General features: G+C 36.8%; 1 protein-coding gene across 8 annotated transcripts in view; it reads right to left on the reverse strand.

Moving 5' to 3' along the window:
* PDE1A (phosphodiesterase 1A) overlaps nt 1-25825 on the reverse strand; it is a 201923-nt gene that overhangs the window by 91428 nt on the left and 84670 nt on the right. For 3 of the 8 annotated variants that reach the window (XM_040070515.1, XM_040070508.1, XM_040070506.1), the window contains exon 2: nt 23635-24195. The exons of 4 other annotated variants lie outside the window; for them this stretch is intronic. In XM_040070515.1, coding sequence (XP_039926449.1) covers nt 23635-23687 — 53 coding nt within the window. In that variant the 5' untranslated portion in view covers nt 23688-24195. Of the gene's footprint in view, nt 1-23634; nt 24212-25825 lie in introns of all 8 variants that reach the window. One more of the 8 variants, XM_040070507.1, reaches the window with a different exon arrangement.

Below are 25825 nucleotides of genomic sequence, written 5' to 3' on the forward strand. Positions count from 1 at the left end.
TGTCTTTTTCTCATTTAAAATCTAAAGAGATATTTTTAATAAAGCCAAGAGGAAAATGTCTTTAGTTTAAAGTTTAACCCTCCTGTTAAATATTTCCTCTTAATAATCTGCCAAAACTTTTCAAACCCACTTGATACTCATTGCTTCCTGCACACATTATTTTCTTTACAAACAGAACATTTTATGTTTAGTGCCAATCACTGATCTTAACTTCCAAAGAAACCTAGCTGACGTCAACACGAATGCACAGGTGTAACTGCCACAGGGCAGCAGTCAGTCAGCCACAGTGAGTTAAGAGCTATACTATGCAATAACATGCCATTAAATATCATGATTGCCCCAATTCAGAACGTTTTAACAAGTTGCACAAGTTTTAACAAGTTTATGGATCTGCTTTTTCTGTTACTTTCCTATAATTTAATAATTTTCGATAATGTAATTTTTTAACCATTGAGTAAAAAGATTACCCTTTACACCCTAAACAAGAAAAAAAAATACCCAGAGCAAAGTTGTTCTGCCTGTTATTTATGTCACAGAGAAACAAAAGTTAATATTCATTTACTGGCTAATCTTCGTAACATGGAAACATTTTGCTTTCCAAAATTAGGTGGTTGATTCATGGTGAGTTATAAAAACCTCCTGTTTGTTTGAGAAACAAATCTGAACTGGCAAAATATTTGAAGCAGTGTTCAGCAACTATCATGAAACAGGATTACAGAGAAAACAACTCACATAACAGGAAGAAATACTCCTTTTTAAAAAAAAAGTTATTTAATAAAAAAAAAGCTTTTCATTCTGAGGACATTTAGGAGGAAGAGCATTGTTTCAATACAGTTATTTTGTACCTTTTAAAAATGTTAAAATTAACTCTGACATACTAAAATAGTATTACTGGTGGAAAAAGTAATAGTGAGAAAGTGCTAACAAATCCAAAGAAAACATGATACTTATTTGTGAAGCAGAAGGTTTGATGGCCCTGTAGTTAAGGATGTCTTGTGGCTTTTAGAGTTCTGTTTATATTTCCAATACACTATGCAAACTTGCTTCAGCTAAAAAAACACGCAGTAATGGAACCAGAGAGGAACAGGCTATACTGTGAACAATGATTCTGTGACACAGCCACTACAGGGTCATGTCCCCAGAATGGCCAAGAGATGTAAAGTCCATCATCCAGGTTTCTTTTGCTGTACAAGAGACATGCACCTCTCTGCACAAGGCAAAATAAGCTTAGCCTGTCATTTAGGGGCGAACGTGGAATTTAAATGGTAATGGGTCTACTACTGACCTTAATTTCACTGCAAATTGGAATTTCAGAGTCCTCAGCATAACTAAACATATAAAGAAAGTATCTGCAGGCACCCGTCCTGGAGATAATTTCCCAGCCTTCACTATTAAAATTATAGGGCATCTCTGTGGACTATTGACTACAGCGAGGAATCTGGTATATCAGGGCCAACTTTTGCCCAATTTTTTTACATAGAACTGCTCTCCATCCATTTGGGCAGACCCAGCTGCATGCTCCACCACACGAGGGTAAGAGTGACTGATACCATGTGCAGTGACCATACCGTGTTCTCCCACCATCCCCATGCCGCTTTCAGTTTCTCCAGAAGGGACTCACTGGGCTGGCCACAAGCTGAGTCACTGCAGCAGCCTGAAGGAAATGAAAGAACTCCACAAAAGCTGAGTAAAAAAAACATGGGATGGGGTTCTCCCCAGCTCACCTGCCTGCACTGATTCACCTCTTGGCTGCTGTTGCATCCTGCTGTGACAGGGAGGGGAAGGAAACACGCAGCCAAGAGCACCTCATTGTAGAGTAGGCGTAGTCCAAGGCTTTACTCTTAATGACACTGCAGGGAGTTATTCCAGTCTCAGTGGAATATAAAATAGGCTGTTCCTTACCAAAGCTATGCCTCATGAGCACACTGGCTGTTTTATTGAGCACAGCATGACCTTTAATTACACCACAGGCAAGAATCTCACTTGGCACCCTTAGTGGGAGTTGTACAATGAAGGTCCCGTGGCTGTTGCAATCAAATAGCGTTTTCTTTTGGAGAATTATGTACCTTCTAAATTCATATGACAGTAAAAATCAACACACTAAGAAACTGAGAGGTGTTTCTGGCTTACAGGCCACCCAGTTTGATACCTATCACCTTCACTTTTACACATTAGAGCAACCTTATATAAACTCTCAGAATTCTGTTTACTTCCAGCAACAGGTCCAAATTACAACGCTTTTTTGTTCAGGTGGTCTCTACACAAGGACTCTGAGAAGAGACTCCAGTAAGTTTAGATGTAGCCAGAAACTATATTTTGAAAGAAAATCAACAGTTTGGAAAGGCCTTTGCACAAGGTCATACCTAACGTCAGAATGAGAAAACACTGCATTAGTTGAGCAATTTTTTCTGATCTCAGTAGAGGAAAACCTTGCATTGAATGTTTTCAGTGCTAGTCTTGAAATATTTCTTTTCTGTACTTATATTTGTAGAAAAATTGTTTAATTAAACATTAGAGCCTTGAGATGTGCACACATGCAAGACTGTCTCTGTGTATGCTGTAGCTTAGATTAGTTACTACGCCAATTCTGCCTGGAAAAAAATGTAACACTGAGAAATATGATAGATTGACAAAGTTGTGGCAAAAGAGACACTGGTAAATAAACTGTAAGGGTAGAAATCTGATATTGAGAGAACCTACATAACTTTAAGCAGAGCAACAAGGACTTAAAATATGATCAGAAAGCTGATTAAAATCAATGAGATCAAAACGACACTTTCAGCAAATTTATATAAATTATGTAATAAACAGCAGAGGTAGGCAGCAGCACAGATTTTCCCATTAGTCTGTTTTAGTATATAGCCTCTCCCAACCATGTGGCATGAGGTGAGTACATTTTGAAGTGCTGCTAAATCTACAAAAGAATCTGCTTCTTTATCCATTTTGTATCTATTTCCTCTATCCTGGGAAAAATTCAAAACTGCTGACAGGCCCAGCATGGAAAACCATTATTTAGTACCGTTTCCCACGTAATTGTTTTCTTACCTGTGCATGCACTAATGATCAAACACAGTTCTTGCCCACATCTCTTTGAAGAGGGTTGCATAAGACTAGAGGCAACTTGGTAACATTATAGAGACTTTGTAATCTTTCACCCTTCGTGAGCAAATACTAGTTTGAACATAAAAAGAAGAAAGGTAGAAGAACGAAACTCTTCAGAAAACATGAAAACCTTCAGAAAAATCTTTTAAGTCAAAGAATACTTTTTACATTGTTTATCATAATGTTGTTCATAATGTAGTGGATGAGAGCCCTTTATTTATTTCTAAAAGCATATCCAAAGATACGATCAACACTTGAAAACGTCAGTGTTCACTGAGCATGAACACACATGTTTAATGCAGGATAAGAAGCAAAGGAGAAAGTTTCAGGCATATTTTCAGGATAATAAATATTTGGTTCATAACCTTAGTCCAGATATGATAGAGAGCCAACACTCCTCAACAGCTCATCACTGATTTTTGAGTCTTCCTTGAATGGGACCTAAGCAATCATCAGTTCTAAATGAAATTATAAATCCAATTGAAGTGTTACTTTGAACCCACAAAATGAAAGACTCACTCTCCTTTTTCAAAATACAGGAGAATCCTAAGAGACTGTGGACATACTCAAATCTGAGTAATAAACACAATATAAAGATTGTGAGGAACAAGGCAAGGGCTCAAAAGTTTTTGATTGCTCTTTAAAATATGCAGCTTCAAAGAATGGTATAGATCAGTCAGTCAAACCCTTTTTATAGACTGTGGTGTAAGATTCTTTTATTTGGAGGAAGCAAAACTAAATATTTTTAATATATCAAAAAAGTAAGATCATCTAAGCAAACTGTAGGCTGATCACTTGCTCTGAGTCAGACAGAAATTAATTCCCAAATTACAAGGCTAAAATATCTTAAGATCATATCCCTTTTCTATCAGATTTTTTTAAAGATAATTCAAGTTCCCTTTTTTCATCAAACAGAAACCTTACTGGAGTAATTTTTTGAAGAATTCTAGTCTACTTTCATAGCAACTAAATAATTAAGAGTTGTACTACGCAGCACATTTTACACAGATGAGAATAGAGGACTAACAGTCAAGAAGAATAACAGAGAAGGTTACAAAAGGAATTTTCCCATGAGCTTTTTGCTCTTTGCATGCTATAAACCTTCTCATCTGAGAAAACTCAGATGGTCACATCATACCAAAAATTACCAAGTGAACTGGGGGTAGGATAGTAAGGGACTTTGCCAAGCAATGACACTGTTTATGCACTCTCGTTCCCTTGATGACGGTACTTTGTTCTCATAGTAAAACAGATTTTAGAGGTTTTTTTGCAGAAACTATTGAGAGAAGAGAAAGAACTTAATGAACTAGTATTGAGAGAAGCGGAACTAAAACAAATACTAAAAGCAGAATCAAGTATTTTGTGGTATTTTTTTTGATTCACATGTTTCCTGAGAATGCATGATATTTTCATTGTTTCATAGAAGCCTGTAGATAAATTTTATGGGTTTTGTTCCTCTTCAACAGCAAAAAAATTAATACCTTTTTTGTCACAGCCAGAACAGATTGTGGAAATATTTAACAGCACTGGTTCACTTTGTTCTCTTTCTACAAAGGTTTTGGGGGTAGGAGGGGAGGGAAGGGGATGTTTTCTTATGCAGCAAAAGTAATTAGGTATATACTCTTTTATGAAAGCTGTGCATGGCAGGGCTTCAGTTTTAGAGTATCAACAAAGAAAAATCTGGCACAAAAAATGGGCCTGCATTTCAACTTTCTGATCTAACTGTATTATATTGTATATGGAGCTGTCAGGAAGAAAGCAACCAGAACATATGCTGATATTGTGCTGGCATCAAAATTAAGATGTTTTTCTCTTTACTTTCTTTCCACATTAATGTAAATAAAACCCTTCTGTGAGGTCTTTTGATATGCATTACTGAGCAGATTCTTACTCAGCTTTATAAAATAGTTGTAGTTTTAATTATTTTGACAACCTTGCATTTTTGCCCTGAGCTTCAGGTCTGCAGGAATCAGGAATCTCACAGCAAAATTGCTAACAAAAGCACTCTGTAGAACTGTGTGACTTGCTTGGAAAGTCCCTTAGCATAGCTGCTTTGGAATTTCCAACCCAACCCAGTTGGCACAGAGGAGCTGTGAAGGCAGAGTCTCTCTCTGAGTTGGCAGAATCCCTTGGGTACTGTTCTTAACAATCCTACCAAACCAAAACCTGGTCTATTAACAAAATTTAGTAGAAGGTTTTTACTATCAAATAGACATAAAACTTCATGAAGCCAATAAAAAGGTACAAAACAGATGACAAAATAACATCTCTGTCACATTTCAAGCACCAGGAGATCTAAAAAACACTTTAAAGTAAAATCACTAGGATTTCAAAGTGGGTTTGGCAAGGTTTTAAATGAAGGAAACAGGTCTTCCTAACCAAAGTTCAAAGTGTTGGGCAATTTTTACCCAACTGCAGTTTGCAATTTCCCACTTCTACATTTATATTTTTGTTGTCTTAGTTTCCCACTCGAATTGCATTACTGCGCAGAGGTCTGTCTGCATGTCAAGTTGTTTTTCTTTCAGAAATGCTCAGTCCCCCCATCTCCTGCAGCAGATGTTAACAATACTGCAGAAGCACTGAGCACAGCACAGCCAGAGCACTTGGCTCCTATTAGGGCTGCAGATGGGGCATCATTGTGTTAGCAGATTATGACCTCCCATTTAAGAAATGCCACTCAAAGGGTATAAATTTGTTTCAAAGTAAGAAATTTTTCTTTTCCTTTAAAACACTATTTTCTTACAGCTAGTTGTCTTGTGCTACTCACATTCACATTAGGATTTTTTTCTGCAAATGCTCTCCAGTTTGTTGAATTTTTATTGTGACATATTTTGAGTAGGACATAGAACATCTCATCTCTAAAGCACAATAGAAACAATAGACTGTATACACTTGAAATGACAGTTTTTCTGTCTACTTCAATCAGTTTATAACAGCCAGCAATCACTGTACTCTGCATAAAGTTCCATAAATATCAGAAAAAAACCCCCACCTTTTTAATATCCACAATGTACCTAGAACTCAGGGATAAAAAAACTTCCCAGGAAAAGATAAACTTATAATACCTTACATATAAGAAACTATTTTTTATGTATTTACTTACCCCATAAAAAACCAAAACAAAACAAAAAAACCCCCACAACCACAGACACTAGACATTTTACTCAAGATCAGATACCATCAAAGATTTCCATATTGTAACTCCAGCTTAAATAACAAAAGTATTTTGAGACGCCCTTCTCTAAAAGGGCAATAAAAAAGAGATTTTTGTTGAGAGATATTCAAAAGAAAAAAAGTTCTGATAAGATAAAGTTATCCCTAAGCAACTCTATATGTCCTCTAGAGAGAGATCATGTATTTTAAGTATGACTTGACACATTTTAAATTAAAATACAGTGGAAAAAAAATCTGATTCTCAATAATACTTCTACGTAGAAAAAATTCATGAACGGGTTCTAAATGTCTCTACAGTTTCTTTGCAAGACTACTTTACTGCTTTTATTTATTGCCAGGGACACAAATTGCTGTAGGAGTCGCTGAGGGGATATTGAATATATTTCACATTTTGGAAGGAAATGTGAAATATATTCAACAGTCAGAACATCCTCACAGAAATCACCTGTCAGCCTCCTCTGGTATTCCTAGAGTTTGTGACTCCAGTATGGCCAGTAGAAACATTAGTACCAGATGCTTGAAATAAGCCAAATATTCTCAAAGTAGAAAATGGAAAGAACTCCAAAAAGTTAGGAAGTGCCTATTACACAAAGTGAAGCACACATTCATAAACCTGATTTATCAATTCCTAACTTAGCTTTTAACATTTAGTCTTGCAAATTTATAACTTTCTTTTATCCTAAAAGGCTACTTTCCAACATCTATAATATTTTGGGTTTCTGCTTAATTTAAGGAACACTTTTAACTGCAAGTCTTATATATCAAAACATCATTGATAAACTTTAAATTACAAAAAAATGGACCAATTTTATAATATTCCAAGGAGGCCAACATCTTGCTCTTGAAACTGCAAGCCACTAGTCACCTTTAATGAACACTTTAGAGAAAAGAAAATCTGACACAATTCTGCCCAGCCTTAATTCACATCTTGAATGTTGAACAAATTAAAAAACAAATAAACAAAGAGAACCACAAATCACTCTTTCTACAACTGACAGCATGTTTATCCAGCTAGAGCTAAAAAAAAATAAATATTTGCGAAGCTGCAATGACCTGCTTCATATTGTCAGGCAGAAGTTTGGGACCAAAGACAGTTTTACTTACCATAAATCATTGTTTGTATATTTGCAAAAAAACTAAGTAAAACAAAACATGTTCCTATTTGGAACATTTATTGCACATATGGTATTTCCTGATGCAATATGGGTCTGTCTGGTCAAATTTCAGGTTTGGTAATATGGGAACATTCTGGATTTTCATAAAATAGTTATGAAACTGATAGAATGGTAGTCCTTGTAGGAGGTTTTTTATTACTTTGCCAGAAGTAATTCATATGGATTTATATCAGATATAGTTAATATCTGACAAATGACACACTGAAATAAAGTGCATAGGAATTGGTACCCACGTTACTGAGCTCAGAAGGTGCTTGGTATTTCCACACCAATACAGTAAGACTGCTCCAGCAAAAGGCCATGTGATGATTGTGGACCAATCTCTAAGGACACAAGGACAAATGCAGCACCGTCCCTAAATATTTGTGACATCATGTTCCCTCTAATGATGAAGATGTGACTTTCAATACCCTTGCCATCACTTTGGAATCTTGAAAAATTTCAAACAGTTGCATTTCTTTCAGTAAAACTGCAATCCTTAAGGAACTGTCTCAAATGCTGAATGTCAGATATGTGTTGCAATGAATGTGACAATCTACTGAATCAGCCAAAGGGTCTTCAGTGATGTTCTGTTCACAGGCTGAGCTTTATTAATAAGGACTTGAAACTTCTCCAGGCCCTCATTAAATTAGTCTGTCAAGGGGGTCTTCCGTTTTGGAGTTTATAGAACAACGACATTTTTTTCATGTGGAAGGGATGACAACTACTTTTATTTAGAGTTCCTTCTCATTGCTTCTTCCACCAGAAAGTCCAGCAGAGGACAAATATAAGAACTGCTCACATGAAGGCCCACACTAATGACAAGCTGCTCTCTTGGAGATTGCTGAGAAGGAATCTGTTGCTTGCCTACAATTTCTCCGTGTTCAAGAATTCTTCACCAATGGGTAAAGCATCTAGGCACAGCTGTGTGCAATACATCCAGCATTGGAAGGATTTTCCTGGACAGCTTCCACATAGATGTCAAGCAACTTTTCTCGTGAGATTTTGGAAGGATTTTTAATCATCTGGGATAAAAGAGTATGATTAAAGGATGGCTGGCTCAGCTGGTGCTGACAAATACACTGGCATCTGCTATACCTCCTCCTGAAAATTCTTTTCCAAGGGAACCAGATCAGTAACAGACTGAGCAATAGGGGGAATAAATATGTCTTTCATGGTCTTTGTGGTGAAACCTTATGGAGTTTTGAGATATCTCACTTGAAGAGCTGAAGCCCAGACAGAAGGATCCCTGTAAGCAGGAAATTAAGAATGTCTGTTGCAGGGAACTTCAGAGAGAAAGGATCCATGTGGTTTGAAGTGTAAAGTCTCTCTGTTTGCCTTGCAAATCTGATGAGTATTGCAATAAACCTAGATCTTTTGGAAGGCACCAAGGTAGACACAAAAAGAATACAGAAGGGAGTCCAACATCACTTTTTTTTACAAATCTGTGTTGACTGTCACGTAGTGTTGGAAAGCTGGATAATAAAATCAATTAAAACAATTCACTGATAATCATGTATTCTTTTCTAACTAATAAATTAATTTTAATTACTAAAATCTGATCAAAACCTCACTTCATTAAAATGACAGGAAATTTCATAAATTACTTAGAGCAATCAACACAGCTTAAACCACACCTGATCACTAAAATTTGCAGTTGTTCAAATTTTCCCTCTGATTTATCAGAGGGTTTCTTAAATGTTATGGAAATGCCCTAATTGTCATGGCATAAGGTAATCACAAAGTCATCCGTTGCTGACTACAGAAACAATCACAAAGCTAAATTTTAAAATAATTACTTAACCCAGTGATCGAGACATCAGCATGAGAGCCATAAGGTGGAATTTGTTTCTATCCCAGTAGATACTTAAGTGGCAAAATACAGACACCATGAGGCCTAGCCCAAAATACCTTCTGATGCAATGATTACGTAGTTTTATATCAGGTCAGATCATTTAAACTAAGTGATTTTTTTTTAATTGAATGAATGTAATAGACCTACTTTTATTTTTTTTTAAGCTTTCGAATAAACAGATGAAGATAAATATACACATGTAGTCTTCTATAAGCATCATGAGGGATGCCAACCAAAAATCAATTATCTGAATATTGTATTGAAAGGGAGTAAAGTGGACATACAACAAGGGAATCTTAGGAGGATGCAGAAATAAAATATCTTTGGGTCTGATCCTGGGGGGATCAACACTAGAACACCAGTATCCAACCAGATACTCATAATTCAAGGAAGATTTTGAAAACTGGCTATAGAAGTGGAGAGAAAAATCCATTAATGTAAGGGACTGAATGCCTTAGAATAAAATTTCTTGATATATAAATATACACACACACATATGTATATAAAATAGAGAATTCTGCAGTGTCTAAGTCAGGCAAAAACTCAAAAGGAGATGTATTTCTATCTAGCTAAGTTATAGAAGTGGATGAATCAAGATTAAATCAGAGAAAAGAATACTAGAGCTGTCCTTGTAACAAAATAATTAAGTATCAAATAACTTAAAAAAATTATGGTAGAACATAATTGCTAATCATTTTACCTTTTTTTTTTTTTGCCCCCCCCGCCCAGAATATATTATGTATCAAATAATTGTTAGTGGATCTGAAATACGTGTCTATTCTGAGTAATCATATGTACTCTTATAACCATTCCTAATTTTAATTTGCTGCTTTTTCAGTTATAAATTTCTACGTAAAAGATGTGAAAGAATTGAGTCTTTCTCTTGGAGAAGTGAAAAATCTCTAAAGCCATTTTTCATTCTTTAAAATTACTGCACACCGTGAAATTGTAACAACCAGATTTCTTCTGCAGTACATCATCTGATATTGAAGTACTGCACCATGTATATGACAAAGGTAATATTAAAAATAGTGCACTATTTCTGAGCTGGTCTTCACACAGAGCAGCACCATTCTCGAGAGGTATGTTGCATCTTTCCCAACAGCTGGGCTAAAGCTTCTGCAGAGCTACGTGGCAGAGCTTTAAAATTAAACCACTCACATTAAAGAAATGTTATTTTGCAAACAGATTCAACAACTGTTTTATATACCACACTTACTCAAAATTTTGATTACATGCCCTTAAAGAGAAAAGTTTATTAATAATGTCCAGGTTGCTAACTAACTTGCTTCTAACTCCTTACAAACATGATGTTTTTGTATTTAAATGCAACCTGATTATCATTCCATGTACTGCAGACATCTTAATGTTTTTCTTTTCATCGGTGGGAGAACCAAAGTAAAAATAATTCCGTGTTCAATCCAAATCAGTGTCGGACAAAATGTTTATTAACCTTGCATTAACTGATACTGTGAAACCTTATGTCACCTCTAAGAGACAGTGTTTTCTTATCCACGGTTTCCTCAATTTCATTAGACTTCTAATGACTTCTAATGAGCACGGTATTTGCAGAATCACATTTTTACTTAGGTAAAGAAACACCTTGAAGGAAAAAAATATGACTATAAAGAAATCAAACCTCTTTACCAAACCAGTTTGCAAGTTTCTGTAAGAGCTTATTTGGAAATCTCTGAAGGCCACTTCATAGAGAGGTTACAGACATCTGTGCTGAAGCCTACAAAATACCATATTAATGGATCTGTTCAGGACCTACACAACATCTTGGGACAGTGATGGTATCAATCCAGTCACTCTAAATTCTGTGAACATTCACTATACAAAATAAGGAGAGTTTCATGTATGAACACCTCCTCTCGCTTTAAACCAATCTCCTTGTTAGAACAGCAGGTGTGCTTTTAGACATCTAAAGGTGAAGAATTTGCAATGTATGTCATCTATGCTGTTTCTCTACTAGTTTTTATTTCACTTAATTTCATAAGACACTTCTCCAAAGTGTCTTCAGCATGGTTAATTAATTTTGCTTTCACTTCTACATTTAATCACAGCTTATTTACCAGCAGAATAGATACAAATTTGCAATTGGTGTGCTAGCTCAGGCTAAGTTTAGTTGGAGTCACATTCCATATTTGAAGGAGTGGTGGTAACTCCTGGCTTCATTGCCCATGTGAGCAGTTCTTCCAGGGCCAAGTCAAACATTAATTTCAACCTCCTTTGGCAACTATTTAAACTAATTTATTTGACTGCACTATAATAGAGGAGAACTTACTGCTACTGGGCTCCCTCTGGGAGATGATTCCTAACAGCAAAGACACAGTAACCACCATGTAGTCCTCCCAGTCTTTTAACCGGAGAATTGGTTCTACCTTTTAGCTTATACCCAGTACAGCAGCCCCGATCTATTTTCTCCATCAGGTAGGTGAGATTTAGCACATACATGTGTGATATAAGATATGTTTAGATATTACTATGGTCTTCAGATCACAGTAACCTGGCATGCAATAGGAATTGAATGAAGCTAAGAGAGAAACTGAAATGGCCTGCTAAATTCACCTATTAGTAATAGTCACAGAGGCAGGCTTTCCCATTGCACTTTCAGATGCTACAGAGGAAACAAGTCACAGTGGGTGGAAAGCAAAATGATGCCAACACCACTATCTCTTCAGTTTACATCTGGTAAGTCTTGGCCTGTAAAATGATCCCGACGCTGTGGACATCCACCCCGATGTTAATAACCAGACTCTGTGTTCCTGCCAAAGAAAGCTGGCCAGAGCTACCATTCAGTCCAGGAAATGTCTGCCAAGGAAGCCCCTCCACAGTTCAGGAGGGCAGCAGGAGGATGTGTTTCAGTGTGACATTTTCCGGAACAATGGACTTCATCAAGATGAATATAAAACACAGATTGAGGAAATTATATAACTAGCAAAGACTGCAGTAATATCAGCAGCCACATAAGACTGCCTCATGTCAGTGTTCTGCCTTCACTGCAAGTCCTCCATCCAAGATCCCAAATCTTCTAGTAAGAGCAGTGATTCTTGCTGGTGAGAAAATTCACATCTCATTCTTCTGCTCGGAGGAGCCAGTGCAAGATAGTGGTCAAAATGTTCTTCTGCCTGAGGCATGTGATCCATTCTCACTTGGTGCTGTTCACCCTTGGTGCCTGCTGCTGGCACTGCCAGACACAATCCGCAAAGCTGTGAAGCAATCAGCAGCACAGCAAGCACTCTGTCTCTACTAAAGGCCCACAAGAGATAGACAAATAGGCAGACAAATGGTGTCAGGCAAAGAGAATGGAAATATATAGAGTCACTGTCACAGAGACCAAATAATGACGGAAATTTACAAAGCATTGCCAAGATGAGGAAGCACAGAAAATGCCAAAAGCACGGAAAGATAATGAGACCAGAGCTCTGAGGGTTTTTTCAATAAAATAACATGGCAGAGCACGTTGTTGGAGACAACTATCTATTTCAAGAAGTAGGGATATTTACAGAGGGAGACAAATTATGGGTCATTATTTCAGTTTTACGCACAATAATAAAAATATGGTAGGAAAGTGCAAACAAATTCTGCTTAAAATGATGACATCTTGGAGCTTAAAGTTATGGGAAAAGGAAGGAAAAAGGAAGTAGCAGAAGAAACACAGTATGAATGGGAATTAAATCAGAAAATATGAGGCATAAAATGAATGAAATTAACATGGACTTGCATAGGCAAAGCCTGACCAAATTCACAATTAGATAGTTAAGGAATTAGCTGAATGTTGCTCCATCACTAGTTAGAGATTCACAAACTAATAGGGAGAGTGTATTGGAGGGCTGAGGAAAGGCAGATATCTTTGGGGAGGTAAAGAAGTATGTGGGAAAGCTGTCTCTACCTGTGATTCACTGAAAGAAAAAAACCTCATACCTCATAAATCTATTTATAAGAGCATACATGTTAAATACGTAATAAAATACAGCCAAAATTTATTTGCCCAAAGCAAATCATGTTAAAATGCTTTTATTTTCTTCTTTACTAGACTAACTGGTCTAATGTGTAAGGAGGAAGTGCTCATGTAATGCATTGGCTTCAATAAAGTCTTTCCTGCTGTCCTAATGAGACGCTCTCATAAAATAAGAAAGGAAATACAACTTGATGAAATCACCTAAGGTAAGGATATGTCTCTGGTTGAATAAATAATTAGCAATGGTTCACTGCCTAAGGAGAAGCTGGGTATCATAAGACCCAGCACAGATCCATTGCATATTCTCTTAAATACAGAAATAAAGCTCAGTGGTAAGAGCTCATGGAAGCCACCAGAATGGATAAATCTGTGAGTATATAGGAAGTTAGGTAAATATTTCATTTGGAGTAACAGTCTTCATCACACAGCATAAGATTTAACATAGACAATTGAAAAACTGTTTAGAAAGAAGATGGAGGCAATGGAGGCGATGGATGAGGCAGCAACAATGCAGAAAACGTGGAAAGTGGATTGAGAATGACAACATGAGTAAGAATTGATGATAACACAAAAATGAAAGTCTTAGCAAGGTAATTTAAGAAAGAGTTGTGTATACAATAACACATACACCCCTTTCCTAACATCTATGCCCTAAATAATTTGTTTGTCCAACCACTCTCTGGGTGAAGAACCTTTTTCTAATACCCAACCTAAACCTCCCCTGACATAGCTTCAGGCCAGTCTCTCGGGTCCCTCCCCACCGTGCTGCTCTCCAGCCTCTCACTTCCCAGTCTGCCCCTACATCCAGGGCTGCCCTGTCCCCAGTGCAGAGTACTGAAGGAAACTGGGCTCGTTTCCTCAAGCAAAGAGATGACTGAAAGCAGAGAAGTACACACAGAAAACTTTCTTATTAAGAAGTTGATGAGTAACTACTCCTTCATACACTGAGGAAACAAACACTTCAAACTGGGCATGTTTTTAAGCCTATCTCACTGTAGTGCACAGATAGTGAGAGAAATGCAGAGAAGCTGAGTCAGGAGGCAGAAGCAGAATAGGATTTAGCCTGTGCCAAGACGTAGACTTCAAGATTCCCAAGGAAACCTTTACATAGCCTGGTTTTACACCAGGTAATGGAATCATTAAAGCTGTTTTTCACATTCCAGGAGGAGGGAATGTAAAAAGAGAGACCTGGCAACACAACAGTACATTTTTTAATTTAGGCCCTGAAGGGACAATCATTCTGGCTAGATTAGTCTTGTTGAAAATAGTTTAAAATCTATATGCATTTTTATGGGAACTCAGTAATTTGTTCCTGCTCAAAACAACACCAAAATACTGCTAATTATTTGGAAACGATACCTCAGTTACCGAGGTGAAATAGTAATTTAATTTTAATTTTTATGAAGCATGTTATAGTACTGAAATCCTTTCTCCAGCATTAAGGAAGACATTAATTTGGTTCACAACAACATTTTAAAAATTCCTTGTAATTGTCCATTATCAATAGAAAAGGTTATTGCAATACATTAGTTTTACACCAATGCATTTTACCTGTTTTACATAAAACAAAAGTTCCGGTCTGTGTTATGCAAAGCCACAAGAAAACACATCTACTACACAAATGAAATGTTAGCAGGACCCGTTCTAGTAGTGAAAGGCAATTTTTATAAAGTTAGGGGATTAATAATTTAAGAAAGATGAGCTCAGCACAAAATGTTTCTCAGTTGAAGCTGAAAGGAAATCAAGCTAGTTCTCTCAAAAAGTACAGACATTACACATAAATTCCCTAACAATCACCATGACATGGCAAGAGGAACATTCTTTAAGGTCTGAACATGGGCTGAAAACTTTGGAGCTCCAGCAACCAGAATGGCACTACTCGAGAACAGAATCATAGAATAAAATAATTATTTAGGTTAGAGAAGACCTTTAAGATCATTGACTCTAATCGTAAACATAACACTGCCAAGTCCCACTACACCATGTCCCTAAGTGCCACTTAATTTCAGATCCAGGCTTAAATTCTGTGTTGGGCAATGTTTCAAATGCTAGATGAAGGACTGGATGAATGTCATCCAGCCATCCATTTCTGGTGATCAGGAAATAGCTTTACCTAATTTTTGCCAGCTGAAAAAAACCCACAACCACACCAGAATCCACTTAATGAATATATTTTTCAGATCCCTTTAAGTACCTTGAAAATCAGACATTTTTGACAACACAAAATATTACAAAGCTCACTCATGCCAACAGAAAAACAGCTCAGCAACTGATCTTGTAATGCCTCTTGAATTCACCATTAACTCTAGAAAAGTTTGCTTGGGAATAGCACAAAACAGCACACCAGCAGTGTCCCAAACAGACCATCAGGGCAACATGAAATATTCGATCTATGTCAACAGTGTCGCTCTCTGTAGTCTATCCTACAGAAAACATGAAATTATTACTACAATTAATGTTTTAGTTTATTAAGCAATGAGTAAGAATGTAAAACTGAAAATTACCACATTCTCATTAATTTCTTTGTCAGCTCCCCACCTGCTTATCTTTACATTTCCACATTATTCATTATATTCTGTTACTCATTCTCTTCTTTTAATTTTCCTTTAGTTTTATTTTTCTCTTTTCCTCACCTCTTTTTTTTCAGCTTCACATTATTTCTATAAAGTTTCTCACCATTCTCCCTTTCTCAACTCCAAAAACTCCTACCGAGCTTCTCAGTGTTACTCCGCCACTGAATTTTGCTTTGGTTTTCGTATTTACATATTCACCACAACCACCATCAAGTTTAACTCTGATGCTGACATCCTATATTTAAAATTCTGACTTTTCATCTGCAGTTCTGGGAGTGTCTAAAAGGTCCATCTAGAGCAACAGGACAGATAACAACTGCTGTTAAAACAGAAGCACAAGTACAAACAGCATGTGAGGATGGGATACACAAATCTCTGTGAAAGGTGTTTCACAAAACTCCTTACATTGAAGAGAAAATATACATCAGCCACACTAAACGTTATGAATTATAAAGAGATTTCTGACTTGGAAAAAAAATACATATAGATAATGTACAGAAATTTGAAGCAGCAGGAAGAGACCTTGGAGTGGAAACAGCAAGGCTCAGAATCTGGTTTGGCACTCACAGAAGTTACCCTGCAGTCATCACACGCCCTGCACGGGTGCAAGTGGTTCCCAAGGCAGTGGGCACACCAGCACTGACAAAATCATGTCTCCATTGCAAGATGTGTGGAGGTAAGGAAATGAGACTTTTCAGACTTCACTTGCTTATGCCGTGCCCCATCTTCTGACTGGACCCCTTTCCTGTGTCCTTTCCCACTCATAATCACCAGCAATTTCTTCAGCCTTTCCCAAGTCCCACATCTCTTCCCATCCCACTACCAGCATGGAGTGACCACAAGCCTTTAAAGCCAGCAAGGCTTGGCTGCTCTTTCCTTGTAACCATGAAATGACCTTCACCTTCAGCACCAGCTGTGTGCCTGGCTGTCTCCTTGCTTTGCTGAATGTCCATCCACAGCCATCTCCCCCTCTGATTATTCTCACCTTCTGATTAAATTTCTAATATTTTTGCCTTTTTTTGAATCTATTATCAGTAGAGGCCTTAGTAGAAAAGGGTTTCCATCTGGACTGAGCCTACTAAATTACAACATAGTACAAAATATAGTCATAGAAAATGTTGGATTTACTCTCACTATAGCAAAGCATAATTTTCAAGGCTCATAAATTGAGGGCCTGCTTTTTCATAACAGTACAATGATTTATAAATATCCGTGCTCAGAACGCATCTATAATAGTAATTTACTGTGAATATAATTCTTATAAATATTTGACAAATAAATCATATTTCCATGATTTTCAATTTCTTTTCTTGCTCTTTTTGCAATCATACAACATTCCTGACTTACGTCTCTTAGTATTATACTCATAATCTCAAAGTTTAAAGATGAAGCAATGGAAAATAATTCTTCTTCTACATTTCCATGCACAGATCTTGTTAAAATTAAGAAAGATTTTTAAGTCACCACAACAAAACATAATGCCTTGCAGAAACACACAGAGAAGCTGAAAATGAAAGATGCTTGATACCAGAAAAAAAAATCTATACTTTTCTGGTTAATTTTACGTTGGACGGGCAAATTTCATGCTGAAATCACAATATACAAATGAGTAATAAATATATATAAATGAAATCTATTAAATTTTATTAAAGTGTAAGTACAAGTTGATGTACACTAGTTAAAATTTTAATTTAAGGCTAGCATAACGGAACTTGTTGTATTAGTCAAGTATTTATTTCCATGTGATCCTGTATTATTCATTAAGTCTTTCCTATTTTCCCTTTTTTCCTGCTGAATTTCAGGTTTCCATTCTCTGAATAAAAACATATTGCCAAAAAAGAATATTAAATCAAGTGATACCATTTCAAATGTAGTGTCGCAATGGCCAACTAATTTCTTCTAAGAGAAGGTCTTAATAAAGCCATTTTTGCACACTAGTAGCTGTACTCAGAGGATCACAGGTTTGCATCAATGCAATCTATGCAGTTGTCTATAAAATTGATCTAAATTCCTATTTTTTAAAACAAATTTTAAATCATTCTTGAGTGGATAATTCAGAAAATTATAATGGGATAACAGTTTCAAAGCTTTTCATAAATTGTTTCTCAGTCTCTAATCTGTTTGTGTTAATTTTCTTCATGATTTGTCATTATTGTCTCATGGGGAGCATAGCCACATAAAAAAATTAGAAATAATTAAAATATAAACTCTTTTTAATGTCAAACCAAATCTTGTTTTCACCTTCACATTAATTTAAAAATGAATTAGACAGCTACCATTATTAGGTGGGTAGACTGCTTCTGCCATTTTTTCTATTCTCTGCCTTTTAATGTACATAAAAGGAAAATTTTTGAAGAATTAAAATAAATGCTTGCAATTGTAAGCATTTTTAATGGAAAATTAAGCATTTCAGAAGTCAGCATGTGCATAAAATCCAGTAATAAACAGAATATTGGTTTGGGTTGTTCTTTACTGTTCTCTCCTGGTTTGGAAAACAATTTTTACTGACATATCTAGTAAATCCTTAAGGGCAAGAAAAATATTATAAACAGAGAATACACTGAAATACTAAGTCTAGGAAAAGGAAAAGAAAAAAACTTTTACATGTCACGTCTTCCTGGCATACCTGGTTTTCATTCTCCTATTTAGTGAAGATCATTTCCCAGCAGACTAATAAAGACTGTTTAATGAGGCTCTCAGTACTGTGACCAACTCCAGCACATGTGATTCTGCTCCATGGGTGAATCAAGATTTCTTTTGCTTTGAATGCATTTATGCATCCATGGGGAAATTGGGAACCCAGAGAGTCATCCTAAGTCTGGTTTTTAAACCAATGCTTACAAGAGCCTTGTGATCTGTCCAGGATTATGATAGGAAATATTCAGCATGATTTGAGAGAAACAGTTTTTTTAAAAACCATATAAAGGAAGTTCATTTTTCCTCTTCACTGCTGTGCCTCACTAACTCAGCCCCCCCTCCCTCCTCCACCAATTTCCACCCCAGACACAGAGGCAGGAGTTGTGTCTTCATCCCTGACCCTGGGGAGGCGCTTAGCCTGCACACCCTTCTCACCAGCACAGTGACAAACTGAGACAAATTAAAAACCTGCCTTTTACTTAAACAGGCACGACAGGATATAGTACCCTGGCTATCACCTGGCCAAACTGCAGTTTTCATCACGAGCTCTCTTCCAAGGATGGAAAGCGTGCTCACCTGAGACAGGTGCCACATACTCTGTGGTAGTGCAGAAAGTGGTGCACTGGGAAAGCAGAACTGGGCACTCTTACAGGTGATTTAAACCTACAGCTTTCCAGAAAAGGATAATGCAAGTGGGAGTGAAAATAAATCTCTCCCACCAAACTGAAGGCTACAAGGTCAGTGAAAAAGGATTGGCTCTAACCTTTCGCTACAGCTCCTTTTCCCACCAGCTTGATCATATTAATCACTGCGACTCTCCTGTACTTTTCACCATATCCATTTACAGTGTATCTTCTTCACTCATGGGCCTTGTCCCAAGGAAGTGAAGAACACAGCATAACAGGTTTTTTATGGCTTTTAGGTCTGACTAAACATTTTTGAGAGAAAAGCACAAAAAATGTTTCCTCAACAAAAAAGAAATTTCATTCAGCCTCAGATTTAAATAGAATCACTTTTCTATATCAACCTCTATCTCATTGGAATTTATAAATCACCTCTTCTAAGACACTGCCATTTAAAAAGAAATATTGACAGTTTAAATCAACACAACTATGTAATATTTTGGGGCATTTACCCATCAAGGGTAGCCATTAAAGCTACACAGGAAGAAAGAGAAGGGAGCACATAGACAGAAAATACACCATTACTAGTAGGATGGCCATGGCTATGAACGATGTGCATGTTTGCAAAGCTGCAAAGTTTGTCATTAGGGCAAGGGACAATCAAGAAACAGACTATGATTTCAGGGTCTTCTTGTGGCATCGTGTTTTTATATTTCAGCCTTTCCTTAGAGCACGAAGTACAGGACAACTGCATTTTCTCTCCTCTGCCCACTTTCCTCCTACACAACAGGAATAAACTGTCATTCATTAAATTAATATGCTACATTAATTTACAATTAAGCTATCACCAGCAATAATTACATATAAGGTATATGCACCGTAATTGCAGTGCACAATTCAATATAAACCCCTCAAAGTTCCCGATACACATTTATTCCCTACACACAGTATAAAGATAATGATTTGGAGCTACTTGAAGGCTGCTAAAAATAAAGGGAGAAAATATACTTTTTTTTATAGACTTCTAAGCAGCTGAAGTCTACAACTTTCTATGCTGCCCACAGGTACTTGCTTACTCTAAGTAGCTTCTTCTTCATCTGTTATTCTGATTCGGTACCTTTCTACAGACACAAATTGGAAAGGTGCCAACAGCAGCTATACCAGTGCAAAACACAAATATGCCTGTTCAGTACATACTATATCGACTCCAGGGCATAAAGAGAGTGAACTATTTGCAGGGTTTTGTGGACCCTACCAGAGCAAAGACACCCAAAGAACAACTTGTCTTGTGACAATCTGATCCTTTTGCTTCCATTTACAGATAAGACCAGGAAGTCCAAAGTCACGCAACCCAACCCATTCCCTAAAGACTGAAATAGAGTGCACAAAAACGTTAGCTTCAGTATAAGTTTTGATTAATGACCACGTAGATTCATATTTTAACAGAGTTCATAGAAATTTGAGCACTAGAACACTTATTATATCATCTAATGTATGCAGTTGACAGAGAAGAATTTGTTCCCTAAAGCATATTTTATATGGCTTTATTCAGCCCAATTTTAAATGTAGGAGCTGTGAGGCTTCCATTGCTTTCTTTGAGAAAGCTGATTTGTTTATTGTTTGAATTAATTTCAACATATCCAGTCACAGCAAATATGCTCAAGATGCTGTTCTTAATAAAAATATGAAATGCCCTCAGTTACTTGTTAGCATTAAAATATCCAATGAATATCCAAGCTACATCTTCTGTTGAAATATATCTTTGCATGTAGCAGATTCTTCCTTTGATATTAATGAATGCAGGAATCTCTAAGTATTTGGCAGTCTTTTCTGATGCAATTAAAATTTTTAGCTTAATTGGTGTGCTTTAGTACTTTAGTAATCAGTTCAATGTGATTTGTAAGCTTGGCACTTTTTTAACACAGTTATATTTCTGAATTAATTTAGTTATTTCCAAGCACTGCTGGGTAGCAAGTACCAAACATTACACTTAATTCCCATTATTTTTATTTCTTCATGAATTCAGAACTTGCAAAAAATTTGTAAAGAAGTCAAAAATATCTTCTTTTCAGTGAGTTTCCCATCTTGACACAATACTGATCCCACTCTTATGTAGAGTATTGGTAATATTGAAAGGATTATTTAGAATAAATACTTTAATTTTTACATTTCTGGAAAAGCAACAAGTAAAAGCACAGATCCACTGTAAATGCAGCTGTGCTAAGTAGGAAGATACTTATAGGTACTTACTGAGTTCTAACATAACAACTCCCAAGAAAGATACACTTTTTAAGAGTAACTATAATTAGTGTTGGTTGTCATCAAAACATTGATAAATATAAATATATATCAAACTTGGGAATTTTTTTTTCTCCTCTTTTCAAGGAAAAAAAATCGAATAGACTGCTGATTCAGTTACCTTAATGTAAGATTTGTACCCAGTAAACCCATTTTGCCTATATGGACAAAAAAACCCCCACAGCATTCAAAGGACTGAGGCTAAATCTTCACAAATCTTGCATGAGAACACTTTTTCACTAGAGAAATATTTTCCAAAGTCATAAGGAAAATGAACACACATTTAAAAAAACACAGCTCTTTAATATAGAATAGCATCTGTATTTACTGTACACGATACAATCTTTATGACATACGGAGGTTGTCTTTCTGTTTGAGCTGCCTAAAATATTATGCTGGTCTCGACCTTGGAAACATTTCTTAAGCATTTACTGTAGTATTACAGAGAAGATCTTTTGCCAGAAGAGTCACTGCAAAGCCATGGACTCTTTGGGGGCTTCCATATTAGGGGTTTTCTCACCCTGGACTAAGCATGCCAACAATATTTAGTTGCCGTTCTCTATTAAGAACTGGCTTGAAGGAGTGGATTTTGGAAAGAAATGTTGAAACTTCTTGTATTTCATTGACTAAAGTTCATTCCCACAAGACAATTTAAGGAAACCTCCATTAAAAAAGCAGTTGCAAACTATCCAGTACTACAGAAGATTTCTATAGCACATTACCAAACATCAGAAAATGTTTTTATATGCATTTATTCACCCACAATTCTAATGGCCCTAAACAATTGTGAAGAATGTACATTTTGATTTTATTTTTTTTAATTACAGCTCATAGGATAATTACCACAGATCCTTGGAAATGGTTACTGATATTGAAACAAATGCATTCAATTAAACTTAAAACTTATTTAACTTAAATAAAAAGATATCACATAATGAAAATATCAAACGTCTCTTAACTGTCAGTCAAAAGCTTTCTGTGAAAGAACTTTTTAGCTCCTCTTTACTGAAGTGCAAAATGTTTACTTTAATATACGATATCAATTGCATAGCAAATACACACAGATGCAAACTTAAGTTTAACAGTTCAGTCATTCCACTTCCACAGTAACCTTTTAGTGTCCAGATTCTCCTTCTGCCCTGCTACTATACTAGTACTGAAAGATTTTTAACCGATCTAAGGTTAGTAGGACACAATCCTGGCACGACTACCTGTCTGAACTTACTCCAGAGCTGCAGTGCCAACTGTTGCTGCACTCCCATTATATATGACATCAATTGTGGTGATCCAAGAAATAACAATCCTGTATTTGCTCTGGGACAATCCATAATCTTATATTTATTTGTCATATTAACACTGTGGTTACAATCTCCTACTGAAGTCACCCAGTAAGAGTTGGGGTTTTGTTAAGATTTTCAGCTATAAACAGAAGTGTGAACTATTGCAGTTTATTTAATCTTCCAACCACTGCATCCTTATTTATAGCAGTTTGAGGAAATATTATTTTCCACTCAGGGTCATTTGGCCTGTAGCTGAGCCCTGACAAAAGAAAGAAAGGAGTCTCCTGTGATAGAAAGCACGAGGAAACTAGATATAATCCTGATCTGTAAAGGAATTCTACAATTAAATTTTAAAAAAATAAAAAACCACATGTTTCAGCGATCAAATTAATATTATAATGATGCTTTGAAGAATCACCTCACTAAAATTCCCACTTCTTACTCTTTAAACTTGAACTCTTACTGTCAGAAGTGTCTTACAGATCATTTAGACTTTAAGCACTTGTCTGCACGTCCCAGCAAGCAGGCTACTTTACTCTGAAAGGTGCATCAGTTCAAGTATTAAAACTGCCAATCAGACAAAACCAGCTAAACCAGCCAAGAACCATGTTCCACTTTTAAAGTTTTATAATTCCAGAATACACTGAGGGGCTTCGGAGCTGTAGGAAAGCAGAACGCATGCAAAAAAGTTTTCAAAAACTACTCTATCGCTCTTTCATAATAAAGACAATCCCACACAAAACTTTAGAGAATGCAGAGAGAAGAAAAATAACTTTTACATAGTTTCAGTTTAAGTGGAAAAAAATATATTCTGAGGACAGAAATCACTTAATATGTTACTAGGCTACACAGTATTAAACCCTTTATCTTCGACAACTTTTTGTGTGCTTGTATACAAACTTTAAGTTAACAAATAGGACTAGAGAGTAAAGTTGGTAACATTTTCATTTCAAAGTAATAATAGCATCACTTACCTAAAGATTGGTCTTTGGAGATGCTTCTTCTTGATTGTAACACAATCATCCATTTAAAGTGGGGAAAAAGACTTCTTCCGGCAAGTAACTTGCAAAAAACCCAGGGAGTAATCGGGAAACTTGTTCTTAGCTACTGTGCTGCAGAGAGCACACAGAATGGTATTTTGGTGCTGGGGGAAGCCTCCCTCCCTCTTTCTGACAGTGGAGCAGAAAAGGGCCATAGAGGCCACAAAAGCCAGGCACAGCCGTGCGCTACCAAACCGGGCAGGCTGAGCAAAACTGGAGTCAAGTTGATCGAAGGGCAGAATTGCACTGGATCCCTTTCAACTATGCAAGAAAAGAGGGGAGCTCTGCCAAGTGCTACCCAGGTAAAAGTCTGTTAGATTATCCCAGCCATGAGAGTACTTCTTACACGTACTGGTCAAAGTCTTAAATGCAGAGTCACTCTCTCTCTCTCTCTCTCTAAAACACACTGTTCCGAGGCTCAACTTTTTTTTCTTCAAAATAAAAGTTGTGCAGCTGTTTCAGCATTCCCATGTGAGTACCTTCAGCAAATTTGTTCTGGTAAAAAAAAAAACTGTATACAAATTAATGAAGACGGATGGATCTGGTCTGTAAGGCTGGCTCTACTTCAAGAGATTTGTAATTATTTTACAATCTGGCTTTTATTCACTCTGGATAATGTGTGGATATAACTATGCAAATTAAAGCACTGCTCATAATTTTTAGCATACATAACCTAATGGCCTAATTGGCTGAAGCAGAATATGGTGTTTGCAGCTGGTAGGACCACAACTACATGAAACAAACCAAAGCTCCATCAGTGAGGAAAACAAAAATGACCAAGTTCAGAGAGCGCCAGTAGCAAACTGTTACTGTTTGCAAGATAAGATTTCAACATAGATCCAAACCGAAAAGTCTTGCTCTGACATCACACTGACATAAATCAGGAAGAATTCAACCGCAGCAAACACGGGCTGTAAACAAAGCCATAAAGCAGAAGCGGCTGACCGTGGCTCTCAGTGAGCTGAAGTCATGAGGGCTTCAGGTGAGACACAATTTCCCACACACATCAGAAGGCTCATAACAAACCTGTGCCAGCACAGGTCTTGATGGGAAACATGGAACCCAGCCAGAGGAGCAGCAAGGCAGCAGCACACACACAGCTGCACACCCTGGAACCGCGTGCCCCCTTCCTGCCGAGGGAGGGAAGGTCCTGCCACAGGTTCTTCCCTACATCCCAGCACTGGAGCTCCCTTGCGGCTTGATTCCTGCAAAGCACTCAGTGCGTACGAGGGGGAGATCCTGACGTGGGGCAAGCGGGGTCAGGATAGTTGGGATTCTTCTGCAGTCGCATTAGTGGTTGGTGAGAGAGGAGAAGAGGGGCAGATTTACACAATTAAGTACATAACACTGGCATTAACAAAGTTTGAAGCAAGATAACGAAGTAAGATGCATCTTATGCTGTACATCACCATGAAAGGTCCCATTACTTTATGCATAAATTATTATTTAACTAGCAATATTTTCATTAAAAACTCTATATAAAAGAGAGATAACATGGATTCTATTAATATGTATTTTCACAAAGGAAAACCTAGGAGATAAGTGGATTTTTATTGAAACAAGTCTCTTCCTAGAGGTAAAATATATTGCTTTTACAACAGAGTGATGGTGTCAAGTTTTGTTAGCCTGAAAGTGATCCCCACACTGTATAAGACTATTTTTTTGATACAGTCATGGAGCAACTCTCTAAACAAAAAAATATGAGACTGTCATCACCAATTATTTTATGTAGCTCAGTTTCACCACCCCCACTATTTCTATTCCTCTGAGAAGTAGAGAGACATACATCTTCACCTGGAAAACAATTACCTGTGCCAGATTGCAAGATCTTGAAGGATCTGAAGATCTTTATTCAACAATACACAGCATTTAGAGTGTTGTCATATTTTTAAAGACCTTCATCTAGTCACCATCTCATTCATTCTTGTCTGCCAAGATTTACTATTTCCTTCGTATCGTTTTCTTGCTCTAGGTTTCAGCATTTCAAAATAATTTGCTGCTTTTTGAAGTCTGCTCACTCACTGATAATACATAAAGCTAAAAACCACAAAGAAACCTCCCTTTGCTTTCTGTTTCAAGTTACATGCATATATTGCTATACTTCTGTTATTTAGGGGGATTTTCT

The sequence above is a fragment of the Hirundo rustica genome, chromosome 7 (assembly GCF_015227805.2).
Source record: "Hirundo rustica isolate bHirRus1 chromosome 7, bHirRus1.pri.v3, whole genome shotgun sequence".
Lineage (NCBI taxonomy): Eukaryota > Metazoa > Chordata > Aves > Passeriformes > Hirundinidae > Hirundo > Hirundo rustica.